This window comes from Rattus norvegicus, chromosome 3, assembly GCF_036323735.1.
Source record: "Rattus norvegicus strain BN/NHsdMcwi chromosome 3, GRCr8, whole genome shotgun sequence".
Taxonomy (NCBI): domain Eukaryota; kingdom Metazoa; phylum Chordata; class Mammalia; order Rodentia; family Muridae; genus Rattus; species Rattus norvegicus.
In genome coordinates, this window is record NC_086021.1 from 76,186,149 (window position 1) to 76,210,041 (window position 23,893).

General features: G+C 43.9%; 1 protein-coding gene and 1 long non-coding RNA gene across 10 annotated transcripts in view; one reads left to right on the forward strand and one right to left on the reverse strand.

The window, feature by feature from the left end:
- Mettl8 (methyltransferase 8, tRNA N3-cytidine) overlaps positions 1 to 23,893 on the reverse strand; it is a 130,903-nt gene that overhangs the window by 45,684 nt on the left and 61,326 nt on the right. For 8 of the 9 annotated variants that reach the window (XR_005502190.2, XR_005502191.2, XM_063284403.1 and 5 more), the window contains exons 3-7: positions 23,333 to 23,424; positions 9,964 to 10,304; positions 8,313 to 8,362; positions 3,995 to 4,058; positions 990 to 1,129 (exon numbers count right to left, since the gene is read on the reverse strand). Coding sequence is in view for 7 of the 9 variants with exons in the window: in XM_063284403.1 (XP_063140473.1) it covers positions 990 to 1,129; positions 3,995 to 4,058; positions 8,313 to 8,362; positions 9,964 to 10,304; positions 23,333 to 23,424 (687 nt within the window). In the remaining 2 variants the exon portion in view is untranslated. The remainder of the gene's footprint in view (positions 1 to 989; positions 1,130 to 3,994; positions 4,059 to 8,312; positions 8,363 to 9,963; positions 10,305 to 23,332; positions 23,425 to 23,893) is intronic. The other variant, NM_001399514.1, reaches the window with a different exon arrangement.
- LOC134486104 (uncharacterized) lies at positions 6,442 to 12,506 on the forward strand. Its single transcript, XR_010064807.1, has 2 exons — positions 6,442 to 6,829; positions 7,989 to 12,506. It is a non-coding gene; the product is annotated as an uncharacterized LOC134486104 (long non-coding RNA).

Genomic DNA, 23,893 nt, shown 5'->3' on the forward strand with positions numbered 1-23,893 from the left:
ACACACACACACATGCGCACACATACATAAACACACATAAAGGCTCACACATGCACACACATACTCACTCATACACACACTCACACACATACTTACTCATACACACATACACACACACATTCACGCACACATACATAAACACACACAAAGGCTCACACATGCACACACATACTCACTCATACACACACTCACACACATACTTACTCATACACACATACACACACATTCACACACACACAATAAACACATACAAAGACTCACACACACATACTCTCACTCACTCACTCATACACACACACATACACAAAGGCTCACACATGCACACATACACACTCAGTTATATACACTCACACACATACTTACACACACATACACACATACATAAACATATACAAAGACACACACACATACTCATACACACACACTCACACATACATAAACACAAAGGCTCACACACACACGCACACACACTCACACATGCTCTTTCCCCACCTTAGATCCCAAAGGTCCAATGGCAGTCTGTGAAATCGCTACGGCCACGATCCCTGTGCGGGCTTCTTAGAAACACAAGCCTCTCACTGGACCCGAGTAACCAGACTGCAGCCCATCTCCCCCCAAACACTCAAGAAGATGCTAAATCAAAGATGTTTGTTTCTGATCACTAAGTACAATCTCCCTCCTGGGAGTCTATTAGGCTGTTCTGCATCTGTAATTTCTTTGAAGCTGTCACTTTTAATAGGTATGTGTCTTGCTACAGTGTGCTTGCTTCATCCTGACAGTGACAGAAAGCTTGCTAATGAAGCATTTGACCAGTTTCTTTCTTAAAGTGTGAAGAAAGGAGAAAACTGCATTTAAGAGGCTGCATGTTAAACATAACGGAGCTCGCTAAATAATAAATTCAGGGATTGTCATTTTTGCTTTGATAGTTCTAAAAACCAGGACTGATAAAGGAGCTTAAAGGTTCGTGCTGCCCTTTCGTCTTCATTTACCTGTCAGGGTGAATAGAAGAGAGCACAAAGACAAGGAGAATGACGTCCAGGGTCCCGTCTGGAAAAGGGTAGGCCAAGCCGTCGTCACACACGTCATGAATAAAGGCAGAACAGTGGGCCTCGCTGTAGGCCTCATGTGACTGTCAGGGTGGAGGAACAAAAAGCCGGAGTTAGCAGACTTCCAGAGGGTTTTTATTTCTCCTTTTCTTTCTTTCTTTCTTTCTTTCTTTCTTTCTTTCTTTCTTTCCTTTTTTTTGTTTTGTGTTTTGTTTTTGTGAAAGGTAATGCTTTTAAAAATGTCCTTTCTGGGGTCAGTGAGATGGCTTGGTGCTTGCTCTTGGGACCCACATGAAGGAGGAAGAGAAATGATTCCTCCAAATTGTCTTCTTATCCACACATGAGCTCCTGTCACGCATTTGCCCCTTATTTTATAAATAAATAAATAAATGTAATACAAAATTAAAATTCTCCTAAGCATGGTTCCTCTGTGAACTTGAATACGCTTCATTTCTAGCTCAGTACTGTCGACTTACTTGAAGCTGCCCTAAAAAACAGAAAGCAATAACTAAGTCTAAAGCACTAGGACTGGATAGCAAACGCTCTTCGGAACCCTCCCTCAGGGCGGAAGTGGGCAGTGCAGGCTCTGACTTGGCTGGCGGTGCTGCTGGAAGGCAGTCCTGTGGTCCCTGAGAGGTGCCAAGGTGGTCCTCATGTGTCCCACTCCTCTCCTTGTCCCATGTATCCTTCCTTAAAATACGAAACATCCTCCGCTACGTTTCCACACTTAGGTGACAGTGATGGTCACACGACGCCACTAACATCCACTGTCTTGTACACCTGAACGGGCGGTGTGTGGGGCAGATCAATAAGGCTGTTTGTAGACAGCATGAGGGTAAAGCACACTGCGCAGAGGGACAGATATCCACCCATCAGTACTGTGCCATTTAAGGAAACGTGTGTGAGTGTGTATGTGTGTGTGTATGAGTATGTGTGAGTGTGTGTGCGAGTGTGTATGTGTGCGAGTATGTGTGTGTGAGTGTGTGTGTGACTGTGTATGTGTGAGTGTGTGAGTGTGTATGTGTGAGTGTGTGTGAGTGTGTATGTGTGTGAGTGTGTGTGCGAGTGTGTATGTGTGTGAGTGTGTATGTGTGAGAGTGTGTATGTGTGAGTGTGTGTGAGTGTGTATGTATGAGTGTGTGTGTGAGTGTGTATGTGTGTGTATGAGTATGTGTGAGTGTGTGTGCGAGTGTGTATGTGTGAGTGTGTGAGTGTGTATGTGTGAGGGTGTGTGTGTGTGTGTGTGTGTGTGTGTGTAGGTAGGCGCATCTTAGTTTGGAGACAGGGTCTCTCTCTGCTCTGGGACTTGTCTAATAGGCTAGGCTGGCAGGCCATGAGCTCCAGGGATCCATCTTTCTGCCAGGGTAGGGCTGGGATCATAAGCACACAACACCTTTCCATCTTTCTCCTCCAGGTCCTGGGAACTGACCTAGGTTCTTAGGCTTGGCAGGCCAGCACCATGGACCGTCTATCTTGCTACATTCTCTGTTAATAGAATTTCTTTCCCATCCCTCGACTCTTCATGCTAGTGAAGTCTAGTCTTCATGGATCTGTGTGGGAAGCCCAGGTCCTGCTCTTTCCTCACAGCTTCTTGTCTCAAACATTTCACTTTAATGAGTGCCTACTGTGTGTCAGATTGTGTGGAAAGTATGAGAGACAGGCATGAGAGATGGCTTTCTGTACAGTTAGTAAAAAAGCTCAGCTTGGGATAGGTGGTTGTTAAAATCTTGACTAATACTGGTGTCTTTTGAACCACATTCATGAACATATGTATAGTCTGAACTTTAAAACAATGTTTTACATCATTTATATGTGTGTGGGGGTTGGTGCACGAGGTGAGAAGGTGTTGGATCCCAGGAGTTAGTGTTATAGGGGGATGTGAGTCACCTCAAATGTGTGCTGGGACCGAACTCAGATCCTCTGCAAGAGGATTACGTGCTCTTAACCACTGAGCCATCTATCCAGCCATGACATTTCTCTTAAATTTAAAACAACATCTACTGTTTTAGGGTAAAATCAGGGATCCTAGATAGGCAAATACTTCAGCATCCATTGAAATAACTTCCAGAAATTGCAAAAGTTCAGCTAAAAATCATTACAGATGCACTCAATGCAGAAACATTTCAGAAGAATCAACCACTTCAAAAGCAAACAAGTTGGACCGTTTAAAAATGTCTTTATTTTTATGTGTATGTGTGTTTTACTTCCACGCATGTCTCTGCCTGGTGCTCCAGAAGCCAGAAGAGGACACTGGATCCTCTGAAGCTCCAGCTTCAGAGCTTACATGTGGGAGCTGGGATTGAATCTGTGTTGGATCCCTTGGAACTGGAGTAAGAGATGGCTGTGAGCCCCCATATGGGAATTGAATCCAGGTCCTTTGGAAGAACAATCAGTGCTAAGAGCACTACTAAACCAATTTCTCCAGGCCTCTCAAATTAGAACTTTTAAAGCCTCTCTTTATTATTTACTCATTCATTTAGCTTTTGGTTGTCTTGAGACAGGGTCTCAGTATGGTAGCTCTGGCTATCCTGGAACTCACTTTGTAGACTGGGGTGACTTTAAACTCACTGAGATCTGCCTGCCTCTGTCTCCCAAGTGCTGGGATTAAGAGCATGTGCTCCTACACTCAGCTCCTCTATTTTTAATTTATGTGTGTGCATGCATGTTTGTATATACTTGGGCGTGAGTGTTTGTGGATGTGTGTGCACTATCCTTTTCAATTGCTCTCAACCTTGTCTTGTGAGGTGGAGTGTCTCACTGAACTTGGAGCTCACTGGCTGCCCAGTAAGCCCCAGAGCTTCCTGTCTCTGGCTCCCCCGTGCTGGGATTACAGACGCACACTCCCGAGCTGGCTTTCAGTGCTGGCTTTCAGGTCTTCCTGCTTGCATGACAAGTACTGCTCAGAAGTCATCTCCCCTGCCCCTCTTTAGAGACTGACTAACACATACCTTTACGAGCTCCACTGCTTCAGGGGCGAAGTCACAGCAGTAAAGAAAGGATCCTGGGATGTTCCTACGCAAATATAAAGGACGCTCAAATCCACAGTCAGACATGTTCAAACTAGAGCAGAAAAGGAACTGCAGGTGTGCCGAGCACATCACTACAGGGGACTCTGAAGCTCCTGTCCAGGCTTGAAGGAGCCGCTGCCTTATTTCTTATCATCCTCGGGGGGAAATTTCTAAGCCCACCCTCACACATGGGTCCTGTTTCTCCCCTCACCTGGCATGCCCTGCAGATGCCCACCTCTGCCTTCTCCAAGACCCTCAGAACCCTGTGTCCTCCATTCTTTCTTTATTTACAACTTGTTTGGATTCTGACCCTTGCCAGACAGACACTCTGGTGCCTGACACGGCAGAAGCACATTACAATTTTATACTGGTAATGAATGCAGTTTTTGAAAGAGAATTAAACTCCAACATACAAATTGCTGGTTATCTTTTCAAGTTATTATCAAGCATTTATTGACCCTAACGTATATACCAAGCATGAGTATATAAAGTTGCCTGATCAAATACTGAGATTGTGGGTTTAGGAGCCAAATGAACCTCTTCAGGAATCCTGTATGGGCCACTTCTTTGTGAATTTAACATCTTTGAAAATCAGTTTCTTTATTTACAGTATGCTAATAAAAATTCTTCTATTTATTTATTTACTTACCTATTTATTTTACAGAGGAACATTTACCTATTTAAAAATCTTGACTCCCAACATAAATGTATTATAGTTAATCTTTATTTGAAATTCAGGAATGAAGGCTGGACTCTGCATTGTTCATGGGCAGGCAGATACTATGAATTCTGGGGGCCAGTGCCCTTGGTGACCATGCTCTGTATGCTAGCGTTAAACAATCTTAGTGTCATGTTGCTTAGAAGAATGTCTGCATTGCTAAAAACAGGTGGATGTCATTACCCAGTAGCTGTACATAAGCATACGGGCCTGGCTCTTGTGGATTTTATAATTTGGGAGATGGCTGGTTTCATACAACTGTTAAAAGGTGAGAGGATCAGCATCCCAATGTGTCTGCCTAAAAGTTTTGCAGGGACAGGTTGGCATGACCAACTGAGAGCCAGCATGGCATGAGGGTTTAAGGGTGGGAATCAAATGTCAGGAACAGGAATCACATTGAACCTGGCACCTGGCAGGATATAAAGAGAGGTTGGAAGTACAAACTAAGCCTCTTAATTTGATTCAAGAGGCTTTTCAGGGAAGGTGGATTTCTAAGTAAATAAAGAATATGAACAGAAATACAGACTTCGGTTCCACTCTGAGGGGCTACTCATTGTAAGTGTTGTGACCCACATATATAACCTCGTCTGTGGCACTGGGATGTGCAGTCAACTTAGGATCTGCCCTAACAAGTATTAGAATAATAAATAGGACTCGGTGCTGAAGTCGAGCAGTGCTAAGTCGAGCAGTGCTAAGTCGAGGTGCTTAGTCTGCTTTGTTGCTCATTTATCTTGGCTAAAAAGGATGCTTGACCGGGCATGGGGGCACCTGACTCTGCTGCCAGCACTTGGAGGCAGAGGCAAGAAGATTCAAAGTTCAGGGCCAGTCTGGGCTACAGAGTAAGCCTCTGTCTCAGAAAAGGGAAGGAAGGGAGGAAGGGAGGGAGGGAGGGAGGGAGGGAGGGAGGGAGGGAGGGAAAAAGCTTAGTATCTTAGTTCTTTATTCTAGTATTTACTCCATAACCTTCCATGAAATCCATGTAACTGTGGCCTGTGGTGTACTGAGGGCTGTGTGCTTATGACATGGGCTTAGTCAGCACCCAGATGCATGTGTGATCTGCGGTTAGGGATGAACACTGGGCTCTACCATTACAAAGTGTCTGGAGGGCGGTGTCTTAGTCTGTTTCTTCATCTGTAAATAGAGAAGAGTGTGACATTTGAAGGTAGTTGTGAGGGCTGAATGGATCCAGACGGTGAGGTTTATAGAAAGATTCGTGGCTCAGAAGAACAAGCACTTGTCAGCTATTATTACAGCTGTTGCTACCATCATCATCATCATTATCATCATCATTATTATTATTATAATTGTCACTATTATTATTAATATCATTATTATAATTATCATCATTGTTAATATCATTAATATCATCATCATCATTATTATCATTATTATTATAGAAAACTTGCTTCTGCCTCCCAGGAACTTAAAACTAGGATGACCTTCTATAAATGTCTACACAATTCAGATGTCTCTGCACTCTATTCTGTCTAATACATACGAAAGGTCTGCCATCCACTTTTGAGCAGTTACAGAATATCTACTGGATCCAGAATAGTCAGATGGCTAAAGGAAAGCACACGCCATGTGTCCTATCAAGGTGGTGGCCTGACCTCTGAGATGGAATTCTGACCGCATCAACATCCCAAGTGGAGGCCTTGTGACCAGCTAATGAGTTTCCAGAGACTTTGTCAAGTCAGCTGACTGCCTTGGCTCTTCTCCCAGTAACACGGTGTCCAAGTCACTTACTTCCACCACGAACACTAGCAGAACTGTCTTGGTGGAGCCTTAGGAATTAAACGACCCTTGGAGAATGATCTGACCTCTCAATTCCAATGGTCTAATTATGGTAAAACATTCTGAAAATGTAACATATTAACCCTGTGGGCGGGGAAGCTCAATTCTCCCTTTGGAAGGCGGATTACTGTTTGGCTTTTAAAGATGAATTAATTTCCCCATGTTACTAGGCACACCTTAATCACAGTCCAGGAGATGAGGACAGAAGACTCTTGTTTGAGGCCGGCCTGATGTGTGGAGCAAGACCTTGTGTGATGAAAAGGGTGAGTAGGAGAAAAAGGGAAAAGAGGAGGAGGAGAGGTCAGAGTACAACTAACTAGTATGGAATTGGAGATTAATAATCAATATATATTAAGCTCTTGCTATATCATACTGTTAGGTTATCTGGAATACATAAAATAGGGAATCCAGAAATTTAAAAACAACATGCTCAGTAATACCTTGAGATCAGTCTTATAGAATAACACATCACTCAACTAATATGTGTGTGTGTGTGTGTGTGTGTGTGTGTGTGTGTGTGTGTGTGTGTGTGTGTGAAGCTCTAGTATCACTGGGGTAAAGGGTCTGGTCATATGATACAGGAGAATAGAAAACTTCATCTTAGAAGCTGGAAAAGGGAGACAAGATCATAAATACAAAGAGTAAGACCATTCACCTGTGACAGCACCTCCCTCCCGTGGCTGGCCACAGCAGTGCCCAGTAGGTAGCATTAGGGAAGCACTGTCTGTTCCTTAGGTGTAGGAGGGATCAGAGTGTCCTGAATCTGAAAGTGGCAGGATGTCTGGCATTGTGCTAATAATGACTGGTGAATCAACGGTGCACATAGACATTTGCCATGCCACCCTTTGCTTTTCCATTTTTGCAGTTGAAAGTTTAATAGATCATATTAAGTTGAAAGCTATGCATGCAGAATGGGAACTGTGCAGTGGTTAGGCTGCATGAAGGGGGAATCCCTCATCTCCTCCTGACAGCAGTTTTCCGAAATATGCTTATGTTGACTTTAGTGGGGGAAATCACTCTTGTGTGTAAACTGGAAAGAAGGAAGGAAGGAAGGGAGGGAGGGAGGGAGGGAGGGAGGGAGGGAGGGAGGGAGGGAGGGAGGGAGGGAGGCAGGCAGGCAGGCAGAGGAGAGATCAGAGGAGGTAAATGGTATAGAGTTCTCTAAGGGACCACCTCATCACAGAAACACAAAACCAGCAAGGTGAACTGGTGGGTGGTGAAGAGAGGGTAAGAAGGACATCTGTGTTGTCCTCATCTATTTCTACGTCCCTGAGGCTTGTGGTCAGCGCTACCGCTCCAGATGACTCTGATTATGGGTACAATGGCCTGACATACAAAGGGAACATGCCTGGTGTTGCTCCAGCACATTGATACCACAGATGAGGAGTGAGCTGTGTTCTTCAAACTCCTCTCTCTGTGTAGATGCCATCTGGCCTCCAGGAGGAGCACACCATGTCTGACGCTAAGCAAAGCACAGATTGGTGGGAGGATGGAAATCTCTCGCTCTTTTCTCCTTCTGCCTTCTACAGAAACAGAAGTTTAAATCTACCTCAAACCCATGGCTGTGGAATGCTCTCCGATTCATGTGAGGTTAGTCACTCAGAACGTCTTTTCAAACTTGCTTTAGTCATGGTTTATATGGGAAAATCAGAACTCTCTTGGCATATGCATGACAAGGTATTTCCAGAATTTTCCAACTTCCCATAAATATGTAAGATCTTGTAGGGGAAAACACTTAAAACTCACTGCAAGGTGTTCAGGATTGGAAACACGCTATTTCCAGCACCACAGCCAACCTAAAATTGAGAATAAACAAATGTGAACGCATTGCATTTCACTCCCAATACTGGGTTTTCTATTTAAGAAATAAACGATTACTGGATTTCTGGGTGTGGCAGAACTTGTGAAACTGGATGAAACAAAGCACAGGAGTGACAATCAAAGTTAGACTGCGGAAATATTCACAGTGTGAATCCACCAAAGCCCCGCCCCCCCAACGCAATCAACAAGTGAACAATGCATTTGGACACCACGGCAGCAATGAAGCGCCTGCAGCAGCTATGATAAAGAGCAGGACTCATAAAATAGACAGCGAAGGGAAGGAACAGACAGAACACAAATGAAGAACGTGTGGCTTCTCGGTGTTTGAAGAGCTGCGAGGCATACTGAGTGGTGGGAACCGTGTAAACTGAATCAGGGTAAGAGGGGCCTGGACCTCCAGGCCTGTAATTTCGGAAGCTCAGGAGGCTGAGGCAAGAAGACTGAGCTACACAGTGAGTGTGAAGCCTGGGTAACTCAGAGAGACCCTGTCTCAAAATGGGCTGGATTGTAGAACCCTTGCCTATATGTGAAAGGCCCTTGGTTCAAACCCCAGTGTGTGTGTGTGTGTGTGTGTGTGTGTGTGTGTGTGTGTGTGTGTGTGTGTGAGAGAGAGAGAGAGAGAGAGAGAGAGAGAGTGTTTGTGTGTGTGAGAGAATGAGAGAGAGAGAATGAGAGAGAGAGAGAGAGAGAGAGAGAGAGAGAGCGAGCATACGCTGGTCTCGAACACGTCTGATACTCTTGTTTCTGCCTCCTGTGTGCACGTGCTACCACACTTGTGGTATTGTAAAGTTTAAAACAGACTCTGCTTTAGAAGCTCTAAAAAGTCTCCAAATATTATAAACTAGTCAACTTAACCCAAGACGGGACAAGGAAATGCAGGTAAAGTCTATACCAAAGACACCTGCTGAGAAAACAATTAAATGCAGTACCATGACAGCAGGTAAGTGAAATTATAACATCCCATTCACAGAAGACTGTGCAGCCACAAGGATGTTTACAGAGGACAGGTAAAGGTGGAAAACTGCTGTGAGATGACGTGAAATGAACAACACAAAGCCTCAAGGTTCAGGCATTGCCTAAACCAAAGCAGAAAGGGGGTGAGATAGGTCCTTCCTGGGATTGTGGGTAACTGCATTTCTCTTACGTTCTCATTAGCAAATTCTCTGTAATCAACAACTATTATCTTTAGGGTCAGAAAGATGGGGTGGAAAACCGCCGTCTACACTAGATTACAGCAAACTAAACACCTTGCTTATTTTTATTTCACCCCAAGCGGGGCAAGAACACAAGGCAAAAATTTGGACTAAAAGTTTATCAGGGCTTAAACACTGCCTCTAAGTCAGAAATTACAACAAATTAAGGGGGGAGGGAGAGTAACACAGATGAAATTAAAGCCACAAACTTAAACTTGACTGATTAAAGACAGGAGTCCCTGAAGTATTGTTTATGCACGTAAGCACACGGAGCATTTAATTAGATCGGATCTTTCCACCTGGACAGTCTGGACCATTCATAAAATAGTGTGGGCTGCACACTTTCTACTGTTACTTCCTGTCTTGTCCCCCAGGCACGGTACCTCTAGTATTCGAAAAGTAGCCTTGCTACCAGGAAACTGCTCTGCCTTCCTGGGTCCTCTGCTGTATTCTTCCAAGTCAGGGTTAGAAGCAGACCTTTCTCTGCTCCCAGGTTCTGATGAGACAAAAGTCTCTTGTCGGTGGGTTTCTGTTCCTTGCGTTCTTGAGATGCTGCTTCTGGCTGGGTCCCAGGATGATTCTCCCAGTTTCTCTTTAGTGTTCTGATCAACGGGAAGAATTTCAGGAAATTCCCTCAACAGCCAATTACGATTCTTGAAAAACTTATTCTTATGGGTTTGGTAAAAAGTGTCCCAGTATTTGTTAGCAGCATTTTCAAACTTAACTAAAACAAAGAGGAAAAAAAATTCCATTTTATTATGAGTCCTATTTACTATTGACTGGTATTTTGATAACTAAATATCTTCAGTAATTAAATATTTAAGCCAAGTGTTGTGGTGCACACATTTAATCCCAGTACTTGAGAGGCAGAGGCGGACAGTTTCTCTGAGTTCAAGACCAACCTTATTTACAGAGTGAGTTTCAGGACAACCAGGGCTACACAGAGAAACACTGTCTCAAAGTAAAATAAAAAGTATCAGTAAAATTACTGTAAATATATCACATATTGCAGTTTGAATGAAAATGGCCCCCCTATGCGCATAAGGAGTGGCATTATTTGAAAGAATTCGGATTTGTGGTCTTGCTGGAGTAGGTGTGGCCTTAATGGGGAAAGTATGTCACTGAGAGTGAGCTTTGAGGCTTCAGAGGCTCAAGCCAGGCTCAGCGTCGTCACTCTTCCTTCCTGCTGCCTGCTGATGTAGAACTCTCAGCTCCTACTCCAGCACCATGCCTGCCTGCACACTGCCATGCTTCCCACCATGATCATAATGGACTGAGCCTCTGAGATTGTAAGCCTGCCCCAACTAAATGCTTTCCTTTATTGAGAGTTGCTGTGGTCATGGTGTCTCTTCACAGCGGTAGAACACTGACTAAGACATATATATATATTTATCAAGAATTGCATTTCAACTTAATAACTTTAATATTATAACAATTTTACTTACCTGATATAAGGCTAAAAATACAAAAGTTCATCTTATCTTCCTCAAAAGATTAATATGCAAGATATTTAGACCCACTCTTAAAAATCTGCTTTTCTGTCAATAGTTGGCCATTTTGTGAGGAATAGAATAACTGAGAATTACTTTCTGCAGCCTAGTTTTGAATATATATATATATATATAAAGATAGGATCTCACCATGCAGCTTTGGCTGGCCTGGAACTTGCTCGTAGACCAGGCTAGTCTCAAACTATAGAGATCTGCTTTTTTCTGCCTCTCAAGTGCTGAGACTAAAGGCATGCATGTGTTAATATACTTGGACCAACAAACATTTTTAATCCGTTTTTTTTTATTTTCTTAGAGAAAGTACCCCACCCCAGTCTCTACACATGCACTTTAAATATGAGAAATGCTTACTGGCGATCAGAAAAGAATGTGGGAATTATAAATTTCATGACTTTAGAGCAAGGGGGCTCAATGAGACTGTTTACTCTGACTGAGTTCCTAGTTTTACATTTGAAGAAAGGAGCTGAAGTTGCTTACAGAGGCCACACCATAACTTCATCCCCCACTGCAACCCCAAATCCAGAGGGATCTCTCTCTACCACTCTCCTAATGGGAGTCTCCAAGAGAATTATTGATGCTTTCTGGAACATCAGGCCTTAGTGAGTGATGTCATTCTAAGGATTAAGGCGCCACAGTTTGGTCAATGGTCTCAGCAGTCCTTAGGCTCCTGCTTCTCCTCATCTCTATCTTGCATTAACAAAATGATTCAGGCCAAGCAACACAGGCCTGTAATCTAACACTTGAGAGCCTGAGGCAGGAGGATCATGAGTTAGAAATAGCCTGAAACACACAGAGAACGTGAAACCAGTCTGGACTATGTCACAGAACTCTTGCCTCAGGTAAACTGTGGTAACATGTATCTTTACGATTAGTACTGTGAGATAGAAGGAGGTTCACAAGTTCAAACAAAAACCAAATGAGTGAATGAGCCAGTTAATTAAATAAAATAATTTGCTCACTCTGTCTTTCATTCAACAACCATTTCTTGACTCCATTTATGTGTAACAAGGTTAATCCTTGGGCTTAATCCATGGATTAAGAGTCCCCCTTACCCTAATAGACAGGCTCATGATATTTTAAAAGTGCATTCAAAGTCTGTGAAGGCTTCCTAATGGGTTTGTAACGATTTCAGGGTCAGTGTTGGAGGAAAGTAAGGCATAGGGCAGTGTGTATACTACACCATTCACTAGAAAGAAGGAGGAAGAGAAAAAATGCATGTGTACACAAACACGCAGGAGCATGTGTGTGCAGATATAAAACCGCACCAGGCATGGTGGCTTAAGCCTGTAATCCCAGCACTGGGTAGCCTGAGGCACACAACTGTCATGAGTTCAAGGTCAGCCTGGGTACAAATTGGGACACTGCCTCAAGCAAATGAATAAATATAGAACAACAAAAGCAAACAAGCAGATTTTAAAACCTGTGGTTTGAAGGAGAATTTTTGTTTAGTTTCGATCCATGTGAATTTACCATCAATTCTCAAATCATGCTAAACCATGCATAAAAATAAGGGACTCAGGTTGGGGATTTAGCTCAGTGGTAGAGCGCTTGCCTAGGAAGCGCAAGGCCCTGGGTTCAGTCCCCAGCTCCGAAAAAAAGAACCAAAAAAAAAAAAAAAAAAAAATAAGGGACTCCCTTCCTTCATAGGAAGCCTCTTTGAACGTGGAGCTGCCTGCAGTTAGTTTCCTTCCCTTTATAACTGTCCTGACAGTTTCCCTTCATTTTCATTGTTATAGCCTTGTCTCACAGACCTTCACCCACCCGCACACAGGCTTCCTGAGTCCACTGCTGCAGCCAAAGTAAAGTATATATTCCATCTGCATTTAACTGTGAGACGTGACCATGGGTCTCTATACTATAAGGAATTATATGATATTAAGTCTAAACCATCTTCTCATTTGTACTACCAAAAGGAAGTCTACTTATGGTTAATCAAAAAGTGCATGTTTGTCTTGAAAATATTCTGTGTTCGCTTTTAACAACTGACGCTCACCTGTGCACTGTGCAAGACAACAGAACAACAGTCTGGAAATGAGACTCAGGAGGAAGTGGACAACTTCCAGATTTCCCAAAGGATTTCCTAACAGTTCTTGTCTTCCTTTGTCTTAAAAAAGTCTTTTTATAATTCACTCATAAGGATTTTGTTCCTAAGAAAAAGCAGCCCAAAGACCTACATTTAACGCTAACAAGACACATTTAGTCACACCTCTAATACTTGGTTTTCTAGTAAAAAGGTACGTGTGAAGTGAATCACCATTAGCTGGCATCTAATACGCCTTGGCTAATCTAAAGGTGTATTCCCTAAGAATTAACCAAGGCGGAGTAGGAAATCCAGGAGAGTAATGTGACAAAAATATGTGCAAGCACGTCTACTTATTATAGGAAAGAAGTGGTGATAACTCAAAGACCCAGCCTAGAAATGAGAAGCAAACTGTGTGGACCAGCACCTGAAACATTCACGATGACAAGGAAAAATAGATGCTCATATGTTAGCTAAGACATTGGTGGCAACTCTGACATTTTTTATACTCATTCATAGTGGTTACAAGTTTGGAACAGTGTAATAGGATAATTATTAGATAGGTCATTCTTTTGCAACACTGTTGGCAAAGATAAAGTACAATAATTAGGGGCTGGGGAGATGGCTCAGTGGGTAACAGCACTTGCTCTGCAAACATGAGAACCTGAGTTCAAGCCCCACAGGAAAAACCCTGCATTGCTGTGCAATTCTGCAACCTCAGCATTGGGGGTGGACAGGTAGATCCCAAGAGTTCACTGGCTGGCAAAGCAGCATACCCACAAAACCACAACCCACCAACCCACAAGCCCACCAGCCCACTAACCAACCCACCAACCCACCCACCAACCCACTAACCAACCCACCAACCCACCAGCCCACCAACCCACTAACCAATCCACCGACCAACCAACCCACCAACCCACTAACCAACCCACCAACCCACCGACCAACCAACCCACCAACCAACTAACCAACCCACTAACCCATCGACCAACCAACCCACCAACCCACCAACCAACCCACCAACCCACTGACCAACCAACCAACCCACCCACCAACCCACCAACCAACCCACCAACCAACTCACCAACCAACTAACCAACTAACCAACCCACCAACCCATCAACCCACCAACCCACCAACCCACTGACCAACCAACCAACCCACCCACCAACCCACCAACCAACCAACCCACCAACCAACCAGCCAGCCAGCCAGCCAACCAACCGACCAACCAGCCAACCAACCAAGAAACAACAAGGTTCTGGTTTATTGACAATAAATCTGAGTGTGCTACAGGAAGACATCCAACTTTGTCTATATACCATATATAGGCATATGCACTTGTACACTTGCATGCATGTAACATATTCACACACTCACACCCTCACAGAATCTTGTATGTATTATCCATTCACCTTACCAACTTCCTTTAATGAGAATCAGCATACCTGTAGAGCCTGTGTGAGCCCCCATATATATGTCTGTGTATATATGAATTTATGGAAAACAAGCATTACCAGTTATTAACTTGTAATGATGTTACTATAATAAGCTACATTCAAATATGAAACACATTGGTCACCTAAATTCAACCCTAACTAGGTATAGTAGTTGTATTGGCTGGGTCTGTGTGTCAACTTGACATAAGCTGGAGTTAGCACAAAGAAAGGAGCCTCCCTTGAGGAAATGCCTCCATGAGACCCAGCTGTAAGGCATTTTCTCAACTAGTGATTAAGCGGGAAGAACTCATTGTGGGTGGTGCTGTCCCTGGGCTGGTAGTCCTTGGTTCTATCAGAGAGCAAGCTGAGCAAGCCAGGGGAAGCAAACCAGTAATTAACATCCCTCCATGGCCTCTGCATCAGCTCCTGCTTCCTGACCTGCTTGAGTTCCAGTCCTGACTTCCTTTGGTGATGAACAGCAATGTGGAAGTGTAAGCTGAATAAACCCTTTCCTTCCCAACTTGTTTCTTGGTCGTGATGTTTTGTGCAGGAATAGAAACTCTGATTAAGACATCGGTGTACCCCTTTAATCCCTGGACTCAAGAGACAAAGGCAGGGGCAGAGGCAGGCACACAACTGTGAGTTCCAGGCCTGCTTGGTCTAAACAGTGAGTTCCAAGCTAGCCAGAGCTACATACTAAGATGTTGTTCCGAACAAAACAAAAATCAGTCAAATAGATAAACAAACACCCCAACAGTGACATACAGTTTTAGGTTCTACATCAAATGCTTTTCTTAGATTTTTCTCCCACTTACCCCTAACGGGGCTGCCTATTGGCCCAGCTGAATTCCTAATGTCCTAATCTTGTTTATCTTTGGGAACAGGATGTTTTACGAACAGATGTTCCTCATCAGGTGAGCTAGCCAAAACCAATTGGCACTAAGATAGCTGACAGAGATTTCTGGAAGTCTGTTCTTAGTGATCCAATTTACATACTGAGTGACACACCGGGCAGGCTGCCTGGGTAAGAAGCGCCATACTGTAAAAGAAGTGCACGTGCCTGAGAACTGTCAGTGCCAGAGAAACACTGATACTCCTGCCCATTAACTAACAGCATAAAACACGGACATAGATAGCATTTTGGTCATAGTTGCCCCATTCTTATCCTCCTCCCTCCTCCTTGCTCCTCTTCCCTTTCCTTTCACTTATCCCAAACCCGTTTTCCCTGCCCACCACGGCATGAGATCTGTGAGCACAAAACTCCTGCTTGTCTGTGTTTTGGACATAGAATAAACCTGAGCTCTTCCCATGAACCCTCATTCTTACCCTCTGGCTTTGCCACACCAAATGAAGAAAGAGAGAAAATAAGAGAAAAAGGATAAGAGAGGGAGAGGAGAAGCCAACAATTTGGGGTTAACAATATCTTTCAGATAGAAGATATTTCAATTTATAGATAAGAAATTCAATGTCAGAGGCCTTATAAGATTCTTCCCCAACCCCCAAGGTCATATAGCCAGAAGAGGCAGCATCAGGACCTAGATTAAGTCTGTCAGACTCCCAAGCCCTTGGTTTCTGGCCATCACATAGCATCATCTTAATACAAAGTTAACATGTGCTCCCTCCAAAATATTCCTGAAGATAATCTGTTCTTCTGATTCTTATTTTCCTCTCAATTACAAAGCACCAAGTTGAAACCAAAACCTCCATACAAGTTTTAATCAGCATAAAAGTATTGTAAAAATAATGCTGACTGGAACTAGCCTTCATAGAGAGAGAGGAAGTACAGAATCAATTAAACAAGTTCTTTCCATGAGATAAAATGCAAGCCCTGTAAGACTACAGGATGAATTCATGGTTGGCAACAGAACCATAAAATGTTCTGTGAGTACAGGTTGGTTTGTGGGGTAGACACTAGGCAGGGCCAGCACCTGTGGCTGGAACGTGTTGGCATTTTCAACTGTACGCAGCCAACAGTGTCTTCCATCAATGCTGGCAGCTCTGTAGTTCCTGAGGGGGTGCAAATGTCTCTGTGACCTTATGAAAGCACAACTGACTTCATCAAAACTATGGACCTGACAGTAAACACCTCCATGTGCAAGCAAATTTTTGAGACTGAAAGCCTGTCTGTAGTGACAGGGGACAATAGGTGCCACTCTCTGACCATGACAGACTTCGGGCTCACTCTGCTGTTAACTGTCACAGGTTCAGGCCAGGAACCACAGAGAGTCTACGCAGGGTGGGGAAAGCTGTGTTGCCTTGCTTTTAACAGGTGTCTGGGTGATGAATTTTCCTTGGAGGAACATCTTTTTCCTTTGTTGTCCTAGTTGCTAGCTGTCCAGAGTAAACTGGTCTATGCTAGTGACAATGAGAGGGATACAGTGGTCGGTTTCGGCCTAGCCCAGTGAGTAAAGAGCTCAGTTCTTCTCTTATGACTTTCTAGACCGCTGAGCAGAACAGAAGCAGTACACTAACTATGCTGACATGCTCACAAGTCGTCGGAATCACCCTGAGCATCATAACTGAAAAAAAACCAAGTCAGACCATTTAGGTATCTGGCATATATGATGTGATTAATATGAATTATGAAAATTTATTCTAAGTTGCTATGTAACAAAAAGTAATTTAAAGTTATTTTTGCACATCAATTACGCAAATACCTGAACTTTCAAAGTTGGAAATTTCCACATGTCACTGAAGGAAGTTCACTGTCTAATAAAAGAGAACTCTGAAAATTATAAAATTAAAAGTGTAATTCTAAGGGCACTGCATGAAACTTTTAGCAGCCAAAGTCATGTTACAGGCAGGCATGCTATATTTATCAGCGCAGGGTGTTTAACTCTTCTGTTTTTCTTTCCCCTTCATAAAGAACATTCTCTTCAGTGGTAAGGTATTCACAACACAAGTGAGCCTTCTTTATCTGCCTAATGGAGATAACTCGCCCTAGGTAGGACTTTATTTACGAAGATATTTTAAAGCAGATACAGCAGCTGCTGGTGTTTAAAAAGCCCACTGCATTTGCTGTACAATCAGCTGACATATAGCACACTGGAGATCTTTTTAAGGAAATTATAAAATATAATCATGTTAACTCAAGAAACACTGATTATGTCTTTTTTTTTTTTTTTATTTCTCTGGGTTAACCCGGTTTTAAAAGAAATATGAGCTATAATAAAATTGAAAAGTAATTAGGAAAAGAAAACATGGAATTAAAAATCATTAATCTGGGCAACCTTATTGGGAGAAATATTGCTAACTGGAGCCTGGGTGCTATACGTTCTCATTATACAAACAAGCCCGAGTCATTTCGCCAGCAAAGGACGATTATCTGTCACGTAGATCTTATTTCCAGATTGTGAGTGTGTTTTCTAACTTCTGTTTTCACCAACGGCTCTGACAACAGGTGAAAGACAGAGAAGGGAGAGTGACATACAGGGACCTGAAGAACTGCTTACAGGGTTGGTTAGCCTGGAGGAATAGCCAGTGTTTCCTCCTGGGGCGTTAACAGAGGAGATAGGCTCAGTGACAGTGCCTGCCCCACAGTGCTCTGCAGACTGTGTTCTTGGTGACAGCAGCGTATTGGCTCTTTCAAACACTAGGGACTCTTAGATAAGGGAAGACGGTGTCGAGGCCAAAGCTTCTATAGAGATCTCACTAAGTTTAGGAGCAGAGCAGAGCAGAGCAGAGGAGTGATTTACCTTGACCCATACTGACTCTTCAGAGGGATAACACAGCAAATGAGAAGCCTTACCCAAGACTTGAGTGGGGTCTGTGATCCTAGCAGAGACTCTGCAGGGTGGCTGTCCCTGAGACATCCTGTCACTCACTGATGTTCCTCAGGCCACAGTTTCCTTCCTTGCCACCCCCTCAGAGTCTCAGCGCTCTCTGCACTACCATGCTTTAAATATAAGATACCCTCCGTATAACTCAGGTCTTTTCCTGCAGTGGTCCCCTGACACCATGGCGCCCTGGGCACTGGCGGGATGCAGAGGTGACCCAGAACAAACCTATTTCTTTGAGTCATTCTGAAATGGAATCTTTAGTTCTTTATCTTCACAGTAGCCAGAAAAATACTTAGAAAAGAGTGTCATAGTAAAGGCAAAGCAAACGCCTCAAAGTGGTACCTGTGGCCTTCTTGCCCCTGCCTTTCCTCTTCTAGAGATAGGCCAGTCACTGCGTTTCTATTTTCGTCTCACTATGGTTCTGTGGGAACCACCGTTTTCCTTTACTGCGGTTTCTGAGGCTCTAAATTGACCTTCTCATTAGCTGCGCTCAAGTTCACTGTTAGAACAAACAGGACAAAGTGGGCGGCCATGCACAGAGAACTTCAACATTATCAGCCCTGCTCTATTTACGTTCTGGACACAAATACTCAGAAGGAAGTTAAAAAAAAAAATCCCTGCCTTTTCATATTATCAGGATAATGTGCAGATAATAGTGTGATGAGTTTTCATTTCCTGGAAGTAAATTAAAACAACTGATAATGCTGAACTGAGCTCAGGCTGGAGGCTCTGCGGTATTCCGGTGGCCAGTAGCATGGTTGAGTAACGTGGAAAATATGTCTGCGCAGCTGCTGGCGAAGAAGTGAAGTTATACTTCCTCACAAAGCGTGACAGAGTTCCTGTGAGGGAATGTGATGCTGGCTGACTGAAGGCAGCCCTGGTCTGCCCAGGTAGAGCTCATAAAAAGTAATTCCACCAGGGTCAGGGGCTCCTCTTTCCCGTCAGTGATGCTGGGGGGGGGGGGAGGACCACCCCCAAGGAATAACAAACAATGCCAGAGGAATCAATAGGCTGCCAGTGACTCCAGGGAGCAGGATAGGTTACACTGGCTTCTTTGTCAGCTAACGGCTGAGGGCTGTCTGAGCCTCTTAAACTTCCCAGATACCTTTGCTTCAAATTTTAGCATCTGCAGACTAACATCACTTCAACTGTGCGTCTCCTGATTTTCACCATGTGCCTTACGGGGAGGAGTGCAAACAGTTTTCCCTGGGGAGTTTCGGGTAGCTAGTCAATCTAGGACTAGAATTCTAACTTTGAAAGAATCTTCCTATATACTGCCTGATAGGTATTTAGTCTTTTGATGTGCTTGTTTGTTTGTTTTGTTTTGTTTGTTTTTGTTTTTCATGACAGAGTTTCTCTGTGTAGCCCTGGCTGTCCTGGAACTCACTCTGCAGACCAGGCTGGCCTTGAATTTAGAGATCCACCTGCCTCTGCCTCCAGTGCTGGGATTAAAGGATTGCGCCACCATGTCCCAGGTATTTAGTATTTATGTGACATTTACAGTCTCCTTTGAGCAAAATAGCTCAAAAGAAACCACAGAGTATGTCAACAAGTGAGCACGTCTGTGTCCTAATAGAACTATTTATAAAACATGCTGCAGGCTAGGGAGATGGCTCAGGATAAAGTGCTGGCTGTGTAAGAGTTCGGCTCCTCGGAACCCACATAAAAGGCCTGGCAGCTGGCTGTAATCCCAGCACCAGAGAAGCAGAGAATGGAGATCCCAGGAGCTAACTTGCTAGCTATACTAGCCATAGTCTGCAGGTTCCATAGTCAGCAAGAGCCTTACTTCAGTAGATAAACCAAAGAGCTATTGAGGAAGACCCACACGTCAATTTCAGACCGATATTCACCCTGTGAACACACACACGCATACACACACACACACACACACACACACACACACACACACACACACGCCAACATACACCCCTCAAAAAAAACCCAAAAAACAAAAAAACAAAAACAAAAGCCCAGATACAATAAGCTGGATGTGGTGCATAGGCACATGGTCTGCTGACTCCAGTCTGCTCTGAAACATGGGCGCTGCCACAGGAACCATCAGAATGAGTAGCACCCAAACAAAGCTGTGGCATGAAAGGCGGAGGTAGGAGCTGCTCTTTGAGAGGTGTGAGCGTTGGAGGGCTAACTAGTAGTACAAGAAAGCTGCTGTGCTATTGGTAACTTTCTGATCCTCTATGTTGGTGCTGCTTACATGGACGTGAAAATCCAGCAAACTGCGTGAGCACTCTTTTGTGACTTATATGCATCTCCGTGTATAGTTGGTACTTCAACCAACTAATCTTGGACTTATGGGACGGGATCTTACCACAGACAGCCCAGGCAGGCGCCGAGTTCATTACCAACTTAGGCTTTCTTCAAACTCATAGCAATCCACCTAGCTAGGGCTCCTGAGTGCCCGGACTATGATGTGTATCCCATGCTTGCTCTAATAAATATTTTGGTAAAGAGATAATCCAACCATCCTAGCGCCCAGAAGGCAGAGGCGGGAGGGTCACTGCAATCATGAGGATGCACAGGTTTACATTTTGAGTTTAGGCCAGCCAGTGCAGCACAGTGAATCAGTTCAGTTGGTAAAGTGCTTGCCCTATAAGGAGTTTCTTCCCCTGTCCTCATGTTAAAAGGCATGCAGCTCAGTGGACATGGATCTGGGGAGATGGCTCAGCAGTGAAGTGTTCTTGCTTCTCAAGCACAGGGACCAGAGTTAAACTGCAGAATCTACATTAAAAATGAACAATGCAGGGTTGGGGATTTAGCTCAGTGGTAGAGCGCTTGCCTAGCAAGCACAAGGCCCTGGGTTTGGTCCCCAGCTCCGAAAAAAAGAAAAGAAAAAAAAATGAACAATGCAAAACCAACAACAAAATCCCGCATGGTAGTGCAGATTGACAGTCCCAGCAATGAGGAGGCAGGCAGATGGGTCTCTGGGGCTCCCTGGCAGTCAACCCAGCCTCCTTGATGGGGCCTAGGCCAGTGAAAAACCCTGCCTGGCCCCCTCCCCACAGAATATGACTAGTAACTAAGGAATAACACTCCAGGTGGACCTCTGGTCTCCACATGCATATGTATTTACATGCATACATGTGTACAGGTGAACATACCTACTACACATACACACACAAGAAAAGGAGAGAGCACAGGAGATGTTCTAAAGAAAGGGCCATTTTAAGAAAAACAAGGTAGAAAATGGTCTACGGAAAGTACAGCTGTTAGGCAAAGTGACTAGGAGTCACTCACTGTGAATGACACTGACTACTTCTAAACACTTTTTTCTGTGTGATATTTTTTAAAGTTATGGTAAAACCACATAAAATGGAGCATCTTAGTCACTCTTAAGTGCATGGTCCCACGGTGCTCGGTTTGTTCACACTGTTGTGAAGCAGACCTCTGGAATCTTTCCATAATGCAAACTCTAACTCCAGCCCCCATTCCATAACGTCAACTCTCCACCTACCCAGCCCTTGGCAATCACCATCATGTAGCACATTTTATTGTCCATTTATCTACAGTGGCTGCTGGCGGCATGTCCTCAGAACATCGGACACTGCTGTGCTATTCCTCAGGTATCAGAGGAGCTGTTCCTTCCTCTCGGGCTAAACTTACGTGTCTCTTCATTCACTTATGAGCAGGACATTATTCAACAGTGTTGCTTGTTTTATAACATGTGTGGTTTGATTATGCTTCTCTTTTGCCTATCATGGAGACTGTTGTTGCTCTGATCATGGAATGCATACTATCTCTTTGAGAATGTCCTTTGAATCTTTTGGGATCTATCTTTAAAGTGAATCGATGTATTATAGGGAGTACTATTTTAAAATTTTTTTTTAAAGATTTATTTTATTTGTATGAATGCATGCCCGGTGTCCATGGAGGTAAGAAGAGAGTGTTGGATCCCCTGATACAGGAAATTACAGGCAGTTGTTAGCTGCCATGTGGGTGCTAGGAACCAAACCAGGGTCCTCTGCAAGAGCAGCCAGTACAGTAATTGCTTTTAACTGCTGAGCCATCTCTCCAGCCCCTCCATTTTTAATTTTTAAGGAGCCTGCCCAATGGTTTCCATAGTGGCTGTACCATTCAGACCAGGTGTGCACAAGAGCTCCTGTTTCTCCACATTCTTGTCAGCACTTGTCGTTTTCTAGTAGTTTAATAATAGCCCAAGATGAACGTCAAGAGCTATTTACGAAATTGTCAAGCTGAGTCCCTGAATTTAACTCTAAACACAAAGTCTCCCAAGAAAACTGCTTTTGATCCCTATTAAAACCTTCTCCTGGGTTGGGGAGGAGATTTGATGGGGAGAGCCTGCTGTGAAGACAGGAAAACAAGCTAGGATTCCTGGTGTGGCTTCTGTGACCTCAGATCTGGGAGTTGAGGGTGGGGCAGAGACAGAGCTCACTGTCAAGCCAGTGTAGCTAAAACAGGGAGATCCAGGTTCTTTGGCAGACCTTGCCTCAAAAAAACTAAGGTGGAGAGTGAATGGGAAAGACACTTGAAATTGACCTCTGATCCCCAATCAGGTAGGAGTGAGTGCCCTGAAACACTCACATGTACACACACACACACACACACACACACACACACACACACTCGCACACACAAATGCATGCACTCATGAACACACACTCCCTTATCCTAAAAAGCCAACAATATTTTGATGACTTTTTCTTTCAACTCAAAGTTTATGAATTTGTTAGAAGTTTCTAGCAAGTGAAATACACAATGACACACTGAAAGTGGCGTAGCTAGAAGGAAATTTTAAAGTTATATTTTCATATCTTGCTTAAAATGCCACCCATATGTATATCTCCCAGAAAAAGCAATATGACTACCAAAAGACCAATTATAGGGTGAATACATAATTTATTTCATTAATTTTGGTTCCACTACAAGGAAAGAACTGGGAATCCCACCAAAGGTAGCAAATGGGTTGACCGGCTGGGATGGAAGCTAAGAGCTTTCAAATGCTGGGAGGGACATGATGTCAGCTTTACCTTGCTCTTCTGGGGCGACTCGTGTGGCTGAGTTTTCCTCTACTTTTTTTCTAGCTTCGTCTTCTTCCTCTTTGGACCACTGCATGTGATCCCTGTTAAGAAAAGAAAGATAGCAAAGCACATTTGGCAAGTGGGGAAGGCAGAGCCCATGTGGCCGGGGACTCCATCTCACTCTAGATTGAGGCTGACATATGTGATACAAGCTGACTGACTCCATGTCAAAGGAGCTCACTGGTGTTGGGCTCGCTTTCTGTCCCCGGTGCTGAGTGCTGGCCTGCTACTCCTACAGGTTTTCTGTTCAAATCTGGCTGCGGGACGAGCCAGCCACCTATGGGAAATGGCTGCTCTAGTCACATCGGGCTGATGTGGTGCATGCCCCCCTAAGGATGAACGTACTGTCTTCTGTTAATGTCAGAACAGGGCAGTCCTTAACAGGATTTGATGTTCCTGTTATAACACACATGTGACGCTCTGCCAGAAAGGAGTGCATGCACACACGTATATGTCCACATGCATGTGCATGTGTATGCTTTCTTATGTGGACATGTGGAGATCAGTATC